Raw genomic sequence first — 14,919 nt, 5'->3', positions numbered from 1 at the left:
TATCCATATGTAATCCTTCATATACATACAGTTTCTTATTGGCTATGCCATTGTTTGCGGTGTGTGGAGGATCCATTGCTCTCTTCTTTCAGCACATGTCCTGAGTCATTCAGTGAATCTGTCTGAGGCAGGGTAGGGAGGTGTGTGTGAAGTAGAGAAAAGGCTGAGTATGTAGAGGGGGGAGGAGAGCTACAGGAGGGTGATATAGACAGGCCGCAATGGGAAAGAATGCCATGTGTCTGTGGAGGACAGACAGAGAGCGAGGGAGAGGAGGAGAGAGGGAGAGTAAGGGGAGGAGGGAGCAGAAGGGGGGAGGGAATAGGTTCTGAGTGGAGAGTGGAAGCATCGTGGCTGGCCAGGGCGGACTGCTGAATGAAAGGGCCTGTTGCTCTCCGCCACCGTTCGTTTTTGTCCCGCGAAAGAGCACATGTCCAGAGCAAACATAGGAAGGCTCTCCAACAGTCAGGCACCGGGGGAAGGGACAGAATCACCACTACACACAGCCCTTTTGGAATTTTGCGTCTCTCCATTACTTAGCTCTACAGGTGGCAGGGTAAACTACTATTGCAATGAGCAGGGTAAGTGTAAAGGGAGTTGAGCTGCTGTCTCGTTGGCTGTTGGTCCTACTGGTCCTACACGCACCCCGACATGGGAACACCCATCCCCAGTGCCTGGATTACAAGCCCCCCTTCCAGCCACGGGAGCCTCTGGTCTTCTGTAAGGAGTACGCCAAGTTTGGTTGCTGTGACCTGGAGAAAGATGACAAGATCTCCCAAAACTTCTACAAGATCATGGACTATTTTGACTACTCGGGTTACATGACCTGTGCGAAATACATACGCACCATCCTCTGTCAGGTAAATTGAGGTCTGTCAGTCGTCGGATGTTAGCTAATGCCTCCTTATCTAAAACTTTCCACAAAAAGACAATACCTTTTTTTTCTAAGAGCGCATTTGTAGAATGGATTATCTTCACGCATGTTTTTTTTTCATTTTTTTCACTTGTATTAAAATTCTATTTCATCGCAGGATATAAAACATTTTATACATATTAATCTATCATATTTCATGAAACTATATTTCATTCCAATTTTTACACATTGACACCCCCTTCATTATTGAAATGTATGTGAACATCATGATAATTACATACCCCAGGCCTTTCCAAATGTGCACGCTGTAGATTGGAACAAATTACAGTTGGAGGGATTATGTAAGGCGTTGACGTGTCTGTTCAACCATGAGATACGACAGTACTGTTACCAATGATGGATTTTGGGGCCTGAACCACAGTACCACAACATCACTACTGGATGGAATATATTTGTTCTCCTATCCAATGAAGAGAATTGCAGACCACGTGAACGTGTCCTCAGCTTTGTTTGGTTTTGGATCTAGTGGAAATTAGCTATTGTGCTCAGCTCTCATATCAGCCATGCTAAGGTACAGGCAGTGTGGTCAGTGGCTGGAGACCCAATGCCCAAGGCCACTTAGCCAGGGTAAACTCTGCTCAATCATGCTCTTTGTCCAGACAGTTATCATAGATACAGGGGGATGCTTGTGATCTGTCAAGAGGCCCACTGACCACCAGCCAAACATTGATTTCCTCTCTGGTCACTGAACAGGATATACAGTATCATATTTCCACTGGGATAGGGAGGGAGGGCAGGAGGGAGAGGGAGGTGAGGAGTTGAATCCAGCTGAAGTAGTTGAAGGAACTATACCGTCTACTTGTGGTAGGATTAAGGCTGACTATTGGGTTACAAAACAATTAGTAACATTGACGTCAACCATTTAAATAAATACAGCCTATCCGATACCTCCTTCCCAACTTTGGAAGCTGAGAAGTCTCACATTTACAGTGATCGTGGCAACGTGGAACGTTGAAGGGTTGTCCTATACGATGTGGCACATGTGTACTCTCTCATTACTGCCCACCCCTTTTTGGAAGGAGGGCCGTTTTAGAGGTTTCTTTGAGTGTATTTATGTTGACTTTGGTGACTCATGGAGGAAAGGAAACCAACACACACAGCTTTAACACTACCAGCTCACCCTGCATCGTGTACTTAACCGTTTTACTACTGTCCTTCTTTACTCTCACAGTGTTTGTGGGTGTGCGTGTGGTAGTGCTAGTCTAGGGTTGTTTCTACGATAAAATGTACAATTTGCAACATACAGTGGCTTGCAAAAGTATTCATCCCCTTGGCATTTTTCCTATTTTGTTGCCTTACAACCTGGAATTAAAATGGATTTTTGGGGGTTTTGTGTCATTTGATTTACACAACATGCCTACCACTTTGAAAATGCAAAATATTTTTTTTTGCGAAACAAACAAGAAATAAGACAAAAAAACAAACAGAAAGCGTGCATAACTATTCACCCCCCCCAATACTTTGTAGAGCCACGTTTTTCAGCAATTCCAGCTGCAAGTATCTTGAGGTATGTCTCTATAAGCTTGACACATCTAGCCACTGGGATTTATGCCCATTCTTCAAGGCAAAACTGCTCCAGCTCCTTCAAGTTGGATGGGTTTCGCTGGTGTACAGCATTCTTTAAGTCACGCCACAGATTATCAATTGGATTTAGTTCTGGGCTTTGACTAGGCCATTCCAAGACATTTAAATGTTTCCACTTAAACCACTCAAGTGTTGCTTTAGCAGTATGCTTAGGATCATTGTCCTGCTGGAAGGTGAACTTCTGTCCCAGTCTCAAATCTCTGGAAGACTGAAATTTCCCTCAAGATTTTCTCAATATTTAGCGCCAGCCATCATTCCTTCAATTCTGACCAGTTTCCCAGTCCCTGCCGATGAAAGACATACCCACAGCATGATGCTGCCACCACCATGCTGCCACCACCATTCACTGTGGGGATGGTATTCTTGGGGTGTTGGGTTTGCGCCAGACATAGCATTTTCCTTGATGGCCAAAAATCTTGTTTTATTCTAATTTGATCCGAGTACCTTCTTCATTATTTTTGGTTTCTTTAATTAAGCAATGGCTTTTTTATGGACACTCTTCTGTAAAGCCCAGCTCTGTGGAGTGTATGTCTCAAAGTGGTCCTATGGACAGATACTCCAATTTCCACTGTGGAGCTTTGCAGCTCCTTCAGTGTTTTCTCTGGTCTCTTTGATGCCTCTTTGATTAATGCCCTCCTTGCCTGGTCCCTGAGTTTTGGTGGGCGGCCTTCTCTTGGCATGTTTGTTGTGGTGCCATATTCTTTAAAATGTTTTAATAATTGATTTAATGGTGCTCCGTGGGATGTTCAAAGTTACAGATATTTTGTTATAACCCAAACCTGATCTATACTTCTCCACAACTTTGTCCCTGACCTGTTTGAAGCGCTCCTTGGTCTTCGTGGTGCCGCTTGCTTAGTGGTGTTGCAGACTCATGCCTTTCAGAACAGGTGTATACTGTATATACTGAGATCATTTGACAGCTCATGTGACACTTAGATTACACACAGGTGAACTTTATTTAACTAATTATGTGACTTCTGAAGGTAATTGGTTGCACCAGATCTTATTTAGCGACTTCATAGCAAAGGAGATGAATACATATACACGCACCACTTTTCCATTCTTTTCTTTATATTATTCTTTTTCATTTCACTTCACCAATTTTGAAAAAAAAATGTGTATGTCCATTACATGAAATCCAAATAAAAATCAATTTAAATTACAGGTTGTAATGGAACAAAATAGGAAAAACGCCAAGGGGGATGCATACTTTTGAAAGGTACTGTAATATCTGGTTGCCATCTCTGTGAACAAAAGGCATTTGGAGTTAAGTTTGACGGTTTGCTGTTGTCAGGGCTCCCCATCCCATCCAACACAGTATTTACAAAGAATTTAAACAGAACGTTATAGTTGGCTAAGTGACTGCATTATCAGGGCTGCCTGCAGTAGAGGCCAGAGGAGTCAACACCCATATGACAAAAAACAATGACCAGGGCCCAGTTTTTCAAAAGTTATCTGGTTTAGGATTAAATGCATAGAAATAGAATTAATAGAACCGTCAAATTATTGACTTGAATGGGGAAACCCATTCTATTCATTCTATTTGTATGCATCTAATCCTATCTAATAGGTGAAATCCAGATAGATAACTTTTGAAAAACTTGGCCCTTTGCTCACCTCTCCCATGCAAGAATTTCTAATATTTTACAGTTACTGCCTGGGAATCATGTGATTTGCATAATCCACCCTGCAATCTACGGCCAGCAACAGATTTAAACCCTGAGTTGGCCAAGTGTTGTTGATGTTAAACACTTTGATGTAGAGTTTTTGATGGCACCGTTTATTTGATAGCACCTTTTGGGAGAGCATATCCCAGATTTAAATGGAAAGAAATGAAAAATTACTCAGCAGAACTCCAGAACACATTATGCCCCTTTTGCTTAAGACTTGGAATCATTATATTATTCATCCGTTTTTGTAACAGAATTGTTTCTTTCAGTACCAGCTGTTACAGTGGTTTATATGTTTTGCATCATTGTCCCAACAGTTTACCAGTGTCAAAATGGGTGTAATTGTGTGGCTTTGACTTAATAGGGGATTGGATGTTCCAAGATGCATTTAAACAGGCCTTATTTATACCCAGAACAGTCATTTCCAGCTGGTCTGGTGAGTACTGGGAGGAAAAGAGGACATGCTGAATTTCAAATGTTTACAAGCCTAGGGAGAGTTCATCATGAAAATAGCTGCACAGTATCATGAACAGACATGACATAGCATTAACATGTAGACTATGCTTTTGAAGTTTCAATTTGAGATTACACAAAGTGGCTATAGCCTACAGTTTAAGTGGTAGCTCATTATGAAAGTTATCAGCCGACAAGGTAGATCTACTGAGTTTTGCTCATAAGCGTGTGTAGTCCGAGCACCAATACCTCTGCCACTTTTCAAACAAGCTTTCCTCATCCTCACAGGAGTGCTCTCCCTACTCTGCCCACCTGTACGATGCTGAGGATGCCAACACGCCCATGAGGGAGCTGCCAGGCCTGTGCGGAGACTACTGCTCTGAGTTCTGGCACCAGTGCCGCTACACCATTAGCCTGCTCACCGACAACAACGCCACGGTGGGCATAGAGGAGGACCGCAATAAGTTCTGTAACTTCCTGGAGCTCAAAGACAGGGAGTACTGTTACCCTAACGTGCTCTCCGACGACAAGCTCAACGCCAACCTGGGAGATGTTCGGGCGGACCCCGAGGGTTGTCTCCAACTGTGCCTGCAGGAGGTGGCCAACGGTCTGAGGAACCCGGTGGCCATGGTCCACGCCGACGACGGGACCCACCGCTTCTTTGTGGCAGAGCAGCTGGGCTACGTGTGGACGTACCTGCCCAATGGCTCCCGTATTGACCGGCCCTTCCTCAACCTAACTAAGGCAGTGCTCACCTCTCCCTGGGCAGGGGATGAGAGAGGCTTCCTCTGCATGGCCCTCCACCCGCGCTTCACACTGGTGCAGAAGGCCTATGTCTACTACTCTGTGTCTGTGAAGAAGGAGGAGAGGATCCGCATTAGTGAGTTCACACTGTCCGCTGACGATATGAACCAACTAGATCACTCCTCAGAGAGGTAAGAGAAGTTTCACCAAATGACATGGACTGAATCAGAACCTGTGGTGACATGGGCTCCATTCACATGCATGTATTTGACATTTTGAAACAATACAAATCAGCAGATTTGAAATAAAGATCTGCAACTACAATCATCCTTTCAGATTTAGAATTTAGTGATGTTTGGTCATGCATGGTTTTCTTTGTAGGACTATTTTGGAAGTGGTGGAACCTGCCTCGAACCACAACGGGGGCCAGCTTCTCTTCGGACACGATGGCTACCTCTATATCTTCATCGGCGATGGGGGAAGAGCAGGGGATCCCTTTGGCAAGTTTGGGAACTCCCAGAATAAGTGAGTCCACGTGCTCTATACATTTCAAAACTCATTCAGGGGAAACAAATTAAGGGGTGACATTTAGTTATTTAGTGTATATCTAGCCTTCACCCCATGTTGATGTTTTTTGAAGGTCAGGATGATAAGTTTGCTTCAGAGACCTACATTTTTAAAGTTGAAGATATAGTTCAACAAAGGACACCTAAACAGTGGTGTCGGAGTATTATTGCAATGTGTACGCTGGGATTCAGGAAGTAATTTCAGGGAGTGTATTTAATAACTAAATGAACATAGAACAAACCAAGAAACACAGGTAGCGTACAAAATGAACACTGGAACAGAAACAATAGCACCTAGGGAAAGAACCAAAGGGAGTGACAGATATTGGGAAGGTAATCAGGAAGGTGATGGAGTCCAGGTGAGTCTGATGAGGCGCTGGTGCGCTTAACGATGGTGACAGGTGTGCGTAATAATCAGCAGACTGCCGACCTCGAGCGCCGGAGAGGGAGTAGAAGTGACAATTATAGTTAATAGTGGAGTGAAACGCTTAATGTGATACATCTGGCTCTTCATAGTATACTTATTTGCAGTCATTTAACTTTTTTTTAAATCTGGAAAATAGGAGTTCAAAAAGTTTAACCTATAGCGTGACATCTTTGTTGATGTAAATATAAGCTACAGTAAAGGGGACCACAGGGCACAATTAGTCTATTAGTGTGTTTGTAAACTGTATTACTCAATTGCCAAATTATGTGATGTTCTCATATGGTAACATAGTGATACATGATTCTATTTTTAAAGAATGGAAAATCCTGTTGCCCAGGTAAATGTCTAGTAATTATTATATTCATGGTTGACTAATACACGTTTAGATTAAATTCGTGTCTGAGTTGTTGTCAACTTGTCATAAACAAGTTTAATATTCCAGAAGATGAATTGACACCGGAGGGTAGAAGAATCTTTTAATAAAAAATTTGACTAGAAATTGACAAGCTCTCAACATTGAGAGAGTGACAAATGTATGGATTGAAGCGCAATTAACTTTATACAGGACCTTCAGCAATGCCACTCAGCAGCTATTCATGAAAGTGCGATTTTATGACCTTACTTGTCAATGGCGCCAATGCTTTGGTAACATTGGGAGAGAAATCGCCATCTATGACCTCAACCCCTGAGCATTTGACATGACAAACACTCAGCTCAAGGCTATATGTACATTCATGTAGACAGACAGTACAGTTGTTCACAATATTAGCCTTGGCACGGTATGTTTAGCTTTCTCCTGGCAGGGGCCAGGGCAGGGGTTGGCAGTGCCCAGAATCTACATAGTGTCACAGGGCCATTCAGAAAGGACTCAAAGGCAGCCCAAAACATTTTGCTGAAAGTGACCTGCCTCTATAGTTATAACACCGTGACAGAATTGTACACACAGTGATATTATGAAAAACTCTAAACCCTTCTTTGAGGAAAAACATCACTGAGCTCTGGACAGTCTGTGTCTTAGAATGCACTTTATTTTGAACCATGGGCAAGGACAGGGCATAGCAGTACCAGTCAGGTTGAGAGTGCCACCCCCACAGCGCTTTGGTCAGTGGCCAGAGTCTGGACCTGCTGTGTCAGGCTAAATATTTATGGAGAATGTTGTCGGGCGATGTCCGGTATTTTCTTACCATGTGATAATCACTACAGTCTTGCATAGTTGAGCTTGAAGGGACGCTTGCCACTCCTTTTAAAGACCCGAACGGAGGTAGAATATCTGCTATTCTGTTCAGAATATTACAATGTAGATGTAAAAGGAGGCTGGTGGGAGGAGCTATAGGAAGACGGGCTCATTGTAATGGCTGGAATGAAATAAAAGGTACGGTGTCAAACGAATCCCAAAAATATGGAAAACACGTGACTGACTCCGTTCCATTCATTCTATTCCAGCCACAACAATGACCGTATCCTCCTAATTTCAACAGTGGCATGAGTAAGAGCAGGTGCTCTAAATCAACCTTGTTATGCGTTATTCTCAGAAGAGGGTTATGTCTAGTTCACAGTTGGGTAGCTCTAGTGGATAGCAGAATTTATGCATGCCGAAATAGGGGGTTCTATACATCACAGCTTTGTCTCGGGGGCGGTACTTACGGTAAAGGCGTTGTACTGAGTTGCATTTGGTGAAAACATCCCTTTCAGCTCATCCCAGGAGAAGAAAGATGAGCAGAAGGTTTCTTGACAGCCAATGAGTGGAAGGCCAGGGATATGAGGGTTTTGGGACCTGCCAAGGCTAATATTTACACAAGACGCTGTGTGCCGTATAATAGTATAATAGTATGAGAGAGAGAGAGAGAGAGAGAGAGAGAGAGAGAGAGAGAGAGAGAATCCCCTATATATTTATTTGGACAGTGATGCTAAAACAATTCATTTGGCTCTATATTTCAGCATTTTGGATTTGAGATCAAATGTTTTATATGAGGTGACAGTACAGAATGTCACCTTTTTATTTGAGGGTATTTTCATAGATATCTGTTTTATCGTTTAGAAGTGAAAGCATTTTGTGTATCTAATCCCCCCATTTGAAGGTGTCATAATTATTTGGACAAATTCACTTATAGTGTATTAAATTTAGTCAGAAATTGAGTATTTGGTCCCATATTCTTAGCACGCAATTACTGTATCAAGCATGTGACCCTACAAACTTGTTGGATGCATTTGCAGTTTGCATTGGTTATGTTTCGGATTATGCTGTGCCTAGTAGAAATTAATGGTAAATAATGTATTATGTCATTAGAGTCCGTTTTATTGTAAATAGGAATAGAATATGCTTCTGAACAGTTCTACATTAATGTGGATGTTACCATGATTACAGATAATCATGAATGAATCGTGAATAATGATGAGTGAGAGAAAGTCACAGAGGCATAAATATCATTCCTCCTAAAAAATGCTTTTGGGGGCATGATCTTTGTGCATCTATAACTTTCATTAATCGTAAATGTCTTTGATGACTGTTGTGACACACCAGCCTGGTCTCGTACCATAGTAAAAGTAAATCAAGGACACTCAAATTAGCATGACACGTTACAGTTGTTATGACTAATGTTTAGCAACCCATACGTTGCAAGTTCGAATCTCATCACGGATAACTTTAGCATTTTGGCTAATTAGAAACTTTTCAACGACTTACTACTTCACTGTTTTGCAACTACTTAGCACGTTAGCTAACCCTAACGTTAACCTGTTAACCTAACTCCTAAACTTAACCCTAACCCCTTGCCTATATAACGTTAGCCACCTTGCCACCTAGCTAGAATTTGTATGTTGTATATTTAGCAAATTCCTAACATATTGTACATTTTGCAAAGTCGTAACATATAATACCAATTGTAATTTGGAACATATCATACTAAAAGGAGTGTCTCAGATTTACGTACAGAATAATACTAAACGTTCTGAGACCAGGTTGGATACACATACACAAATGAAAAACAATGACAGAAGCCCACACTAAAATACTCAGACATTTTCCTATGAGTACAACTCAGTTAAACCCATGTGTGTGTAGGTCCACGCTGTTGGGCAAGGTGCTGCGTCTCAATGTGGACAACAACGATGACGTGGAACCCTACAGCATCCCATCGGACAATCCTTTCCTGGGGGAGAAGGGCTCGCTGCCTGAGATCTACGCCTACGGGGTGCGTAACATGTGGCGCTGCTCCATCGACCGGGGCGACCTCATCACGGGGCAGGGCCGTGGCCGACTGTTCTGCGGGGACGTGGGACAGAATAAGTTTGAAGAGGTGGACCTCATCGTCAAGGGTGGCAACTATGGCTGGAGAGCCAAGGAGGGCTTCTCTTGCTATGACAACAGGCTGTGTCACAACTCCTCTCTTGGTGAGTAGGCTATTCCTCCAACAGAACTTGGTAGAGGTGGCAGACTGCTTCTCTATGAAGAATCAATTCATTATTTGGTGAAGAGATTCAGATATGTATTAAATCCCTTAAGCAGTGTAAAAATATTTTCTCCTCAGATGACATCCTGCCTATTTTTGCTTACCCCCACAAACTGGGGAAGTCGGTCACTGGAGGCTACATATACCGCGGCTGCCAGATGCCTAATCTCAATGGCCTCTACATATTCGGGGATTTCATGAGTGGGTGTGTGTTTATACAACGTTATACTGATTAAAATGCACAAAATGTTTCATAGATTGTCATGCCTCGAAAAAAAAGTTGATACACAAATGTTCTTAATATTGAAAGATCATTGACAAATGTTTAAAATGCCCTAAAACTCACTTAACACCTGCACAATCTGAGTGACTCCTTGTGTGCCTAGGCGCCTGATGTCACTGAAGGAGAACCAAAGCACTGGGAAGTGGGAGTACAAGGAGATCTGTATGGGAAAAGACCAGACGTGCCGATTCCCCAAACTTATCAACAGCTATTACAAATACATAATTTCCTTTGCTGAAGATGAGGCAGGTAACCTTGACAACTAGCTTTGCATGTTTTTCTGTCTTTTTTGTGTTTTGTTTGTACTGATCCGTACATGAAAAGGCCATTAGGGGATGCATGCTGCTTGTGAATTCAGTCACCCAAGACAACCATGGAAAATTGTCTGCTTCTCTGAGTTATTTCATGATGAGCCTCTGCTGCTTTCGAACAGAAATAAAGAAAGAACACACCCAGTTCAAACCCAGTGGTGTGCCACTTAGTGCATGCTCTTTAGCTTCAGATAAGTCTCAACAAGCAAACTTTTTCAGAATACTTGACTTCAAAGCTGATTTGAGTAGAGTGGGAAGGGGTTCAAAAGAAACGGGCTGTCTTGATTTCACTTTGAAAGTGTTGCATATCTTTGTGCTGGGTCTTAGATCCTTTTTTCCTCTTGTTTCTAGGGGAGCTGTACTTCCTGGCAACGGGAGCTCCCAGTGCGTCTGCCAGAGCGGGGGTGATCTATAAGATAGTGGATCCATCCAGGTATTAAACAAGGGTCACAGTGTCCCAACAGCCAGAGGGCTCTGGGAATTCATCCCTATCTCAGATTAATGGCAGATTCCCAAAACAGACATACCTTTGCCAGATATACTAATGTTTATTGTCCATCCAATTATTGATGTGGTCTTCAATCCCCCTGTGTTTGTTTAGTATATCTCTTACTTTAACTATGTAATCAGCTAATGTAATCACTCTGTGTCACGCTAAGGGAATATCTGCTAAATCTTTTACCATAACGGCAATTTACTGAATATAATGTGCTTATCAATGATAGAACTGTTCTCCATGTGGTTATTATAATGTATGATTCAAATTACTCTATACTGTATTAGTAGGAGATAGAGCTGTCATGGGCAGCATTAAAATCAATGGATTGTTTGATGGATTTCTCTCACCATCTAGGAGAGCACCTCCAGGCAAGTGCAGCTTCAAGCCAACTCTTGTCAAGATTAAAGGCAAGCTGATTCACTTCCACCCGAAGGAGGGTAAGTGACACCACAAACAAACACTCGTTCCTTTGCAGGCCATCATGAGTCACAGCGCAACACATCTCAGTCAGTTGGAGTGCTCTAAAGGGTTGTTTCTTTCGCTTGACTTCCTCTCTACAGAGTTTGTCATTGACAAGAAGCCGACGACCACCGCTGCGCCCACTATTACTGCGAGAACAACAGCTACCACCACGCTCCGTACTCCTCCGACCACCCTGCGCTCCATGAAGACGAGACCTACCTACACACCTCCAACTGCAACCCTGAAGGCTACTGCTAAACCTGCAACGATAATGGCTACAGTTGAACCTGTAACAACACGAGCTACTGTTAAACCTGTAACAACACCTTCCAATCCCACCTCAATGCAGCAGAGGACTACTGGTACCGCTACACCTGCACTGACCATCTCATGGAGGCAGGTAATGACGACCAGGCCAGGTCATGCCACCACTCCTTCCTGGCAGAGACCGTCGTTGTCCTACACCAGGCCCACTGTTACCCCGAAGCCCCGACCACTATTGACAACTGGAGCCAGAAGGCCCTCTCCACCAACAGCACGACCCTTGACCCGACCGCAACCACACGCCACAGTCAGACCCTTTCCACTAGGAGTTACGACCAATCGGCCCCAGACAACACCAAGGCCTACGTACTGGACAGCTGCAACAAAGCACACCACCCAGAGGCCTAACTTCACTCTGTCAAAGGCCCAGGACAAGTTCCTGAAAGGGCAGAGTGACAAGACACAACATTCCACAGGGAACCGGGTCAACAAGAAGAACCGGGGTTCCAAACCTGGGAAGCAGCGGCGCCGGAAGCATCGGGCTGGGTCGGTGCGGCTGATCAGTGCAGAGCAGCTGTCGGATCGTGGGCGGGTGGAGATTTACATACGGGGGGAGTGGGGCACAGTATGTGATGACTTGTTTAATAGTAAAGCGGCTACGGTGGTCTGCCAGCAACTAGGCTTCCCTGTAGCCCTGCGTGTGGCTAAACGGGCAGAGCTGGGGGGTGGCAGTGGCAGTATCCTGCTAGATGATGTGGAGTGTGAGGGCACAGAGAGGACGTTACTGGACTGCAAACGGGCAAAGTTGGGCAAGCACAATTGTGCACACGATGAGGATGTGGGGGTGGTGTGTGGCTACCACCACGACGAGGATAAATAATGAGCCAAAGGATGTCCTCAAAGGATCATTACTACTCTCCTGTGCTTGAACAGAAACGTCCTCTATGTACTGTGCTTCAACTGTGGTCAGACACATCTCACCCCTCTACTCCCCCACACATACTCATGTAAACACACACACGAATTCATGATGATTAACAACAATTGTTGATTGTAGACTAGACTTTCTGATACTTCACTTCAGAGGCAGCAACCATTTCCTTCCCTTCACTTGCCTCCCTGCCAGAAAAATGTATATCACTTTACAATATTGCCCTCTGCTGGGGAAAAAAGGCATACATGTTGTTGAAAACCTTGTTATTTTTTACATTGTATGAATTGATAATCACATCTATATATATGTTTTCTTTTTCTTTTTAATACAAAAAAAAGTGATATCAGTCAAAATAATAATGACGATATAAGTGAGGAAAATGCTGGACATTGTGTGCTTTATTATTGTATAATTTGACAGATTATATTTGTAAACTGTTTTCAAGGTACAGGGTGCCTTTGAGATTAATAAACTGAGATTTCAATTTCATTCCTGCTCCTCATTTCTACTCAAGCATCACCCATGGAGAACCAGATAAAACTACACTGTTATCCAGAGGACTAATGCTGGGTTCACGTGCTAGTCAGAACTAGGAAACTCAGAAATGTCCGACTAGCCAATAGCTTGTAGTTATACACGAGCCAAGCTGCGTTCAACCATTCAGCAAGTTGGGCATTTCCGAGTTTCCTAGTTCCGACTAGTGCGTGAACGCGGCATAATGCTGGACCGTAAGGGAGAGGGTGGTTTCATGTGCTCATGGGAAATTGGGAAGTCGTAAATACAACATGAATGTGTTCATGTGTCTTTGAAGTCTGAACAATTATTCAACTAATGAGATGTTAGCTAGCTTGATAATCTAGCTAACATTGCTAATAATAAAGTTAGCTAGCTTGCTTAACATTGACACATGGTCAAACTAGCTATACTACTGTTCAAAAGTTTGGGGTCACTTAGAAATGTCCTTGTTTTTGAAAGAAAAGCTATTTTTTTTGGAATATCTACATAGGCGTACAGAGGCCCATTATCAGCAACCATCACTCCTGTGTTCCAATGGCACGTTGTGTTAGCTAATCCAAGTTTATAATTTTAAAAGGCTAATTGATCATTAGAAAACCCTTTTGCAATTATGTTATCACAGCTGAAAACAAATAACTTTCTTCTGAAACTCGTCAGTCTTGTCTTGTTCTGAGAAATGAAGGCTATCCCATGCGAGAAATTGCCAAGAAACTGAAGATCTCGTACAGCACTGTGTACTACTCTCTTCAAAGAACAGCGCAAACTGGCTCTAACCCGAATAGAAAGAGGAGTGGGAGGCCTCGGTGCACAACTGAGCAAGAGGACAAGTACATTAGAATGTATAGTTTGCGAAACAGATGCTTCACAAGTTCTCAACTGGCAGCTTCATTAAATAGTACCCGCAAAACACCGGTCTCAATGTCAACAGTGAAGAGGCGATTCCCTGGATGCTGGCCTTCTAGGCAGAGTTCCTCTGTCCAGTGTCTGTGTTCTTTTGCCCATCTTAATCTTTTATTTTTATTGGCCAGTCTGAGATATGGCTTTTCTTTGCAACTCTGCCTAGAAGGCCAGCATCCCGGAGTCGCCTCTTCACTTTTGAAGTTGAGACTGGTGTTTCTTTTTTTTGTTCTATCTGTACTTGACATTAATATTTATAATGCTTAGCAGGACAGCAAATAATCTAATTCAAACACTTATTAAGAGAACATCCATGGTCATCCCTACTGCCTCTGATCCTGCAGACTCACTAAACACATTTGTTAATTATGTCTGAGGGTTGAACTGTGCTTCTGGCTTTCCTTAAATAAAAAATAACAAGAAAATGGTGCTGCCTGTTTTGCTTAAAATAAGGAATTAGAAATTATTTGATAATGAGGGATGGATCGGAATTTACATAATGAGTAGCTGAATGAAAATGGTGGAGGGTCATGCTTGATCAATTTCAGTCAAGGGGTTTATTTACTTTTTAAAATCTAGTCCAGGGGAGGGTCATGTAATTTGTAATTGACTAAATGTCTATATTTCTCACTGTTTTAGAATGAGTTGCTTATAAGGCTATAGATTGGTGTGTGCCCGCTGCCGCCCCTCATCTCTGATTGTCTGCTTGGCGCGCAATATCAAGTGTCCCTATAGGCTATTTAGTGTGGTCTCAATCAAATTATCCATAGCCTATAAGCTACGAAGTGCATGCTCGGAGAAGCACAGAGCAAAGTTATTTTTCTAAGATGGCTGCTGAGATGGTGTAAATAAAACTAGGCTGTATTACACGCTGCAATGGATATTCCATCCTGAGGCCGATTATATAAAGTGATCTATAACAGCGCTTT

The 14,919-nt window shown here is 43.0% G+C and overlaps 1 protein-coding gene across 1 annotated transcript; it reads left to right on the top strand.

Annotated features, from left to right (window-relative positions):
- The first annotated feature begins 273 nt into the window (after nt 1-273).
- Nucleotides 274-13,060, top strand: LOC109905454 (HHIP-like protein 1). The gene is made up of 9 exons (XM_020502833.2): nt 274-857; nt 4,927-5,573; nt 5,764-5,907; nt 9,437-9,765; nt 9,903-10,029; nt 10,211-10,356; nt 10,770-10,851; nt 11,272-11,354; nt 11,478-13,060. The coding sequence occupies exons 1-9, from the start codon at nt 570-572 to the stop codon at nt 12,521-12,523; spliced, it is 2,892 nt and encodes a 963-aa protein (XP_020358422.1). The 5' UTR covers nt 274-569; the 3' UTR covers nt 12,524-13,060.
- Nucleotides 13,061-14,919: the final 1,859 nt, after the last annotated feature.

The sequence above is a fragment of the Oncorhynchus kisutch genome, linkage group LG15, assembly GCF_002021735.2.
Source record: "Oncorhynchus kisutch isolate 150728-3 linkage group LG15, Okis_V2, whole genome shotgun sequence".
Classification (NCBI taxonomy): domain Eukaryota; kingdom Metazoa; phylum Chordata; class Actinopteri; order Salmoniformes; family Salmonidae; genus Oncorhynchus; species Oncorhynchus kisutch.
The sequence above is the reverse complement of the archived record's forward strand: the minus strand, read 5'-3'. Positions and strand labels throughout refer to the sequence as shown.

What these genes read in the sequence shown, in the direction of transcription:
- LOC109905454 (XM_020502833.2), top strand. Translation starts at nt 570, where the DNA reads ATGAGCAGGGTAAGTGTAAAGGGAGTTGAGCTGCTGTCTCGTTGGCTG. An exon ending in CTAGATCACTCCTCAGAGAG is followed by an intron (nt 5,574 to 5,763) that starts GTAAGAGAAGTT and finishes TTTTCTTTGTAG; the next exon opens with GACTATTTTGGAAGTGGTGG. An exon ending in TTCGGGGATTTCATGAGTGG is followed by an intron (nt 10,030 to 10,210) that starts GTGTGTGTTTAT and finishes TTGTGTGCCTAG; the next exon opens with GCGCCTGATGTCACTGAAGG.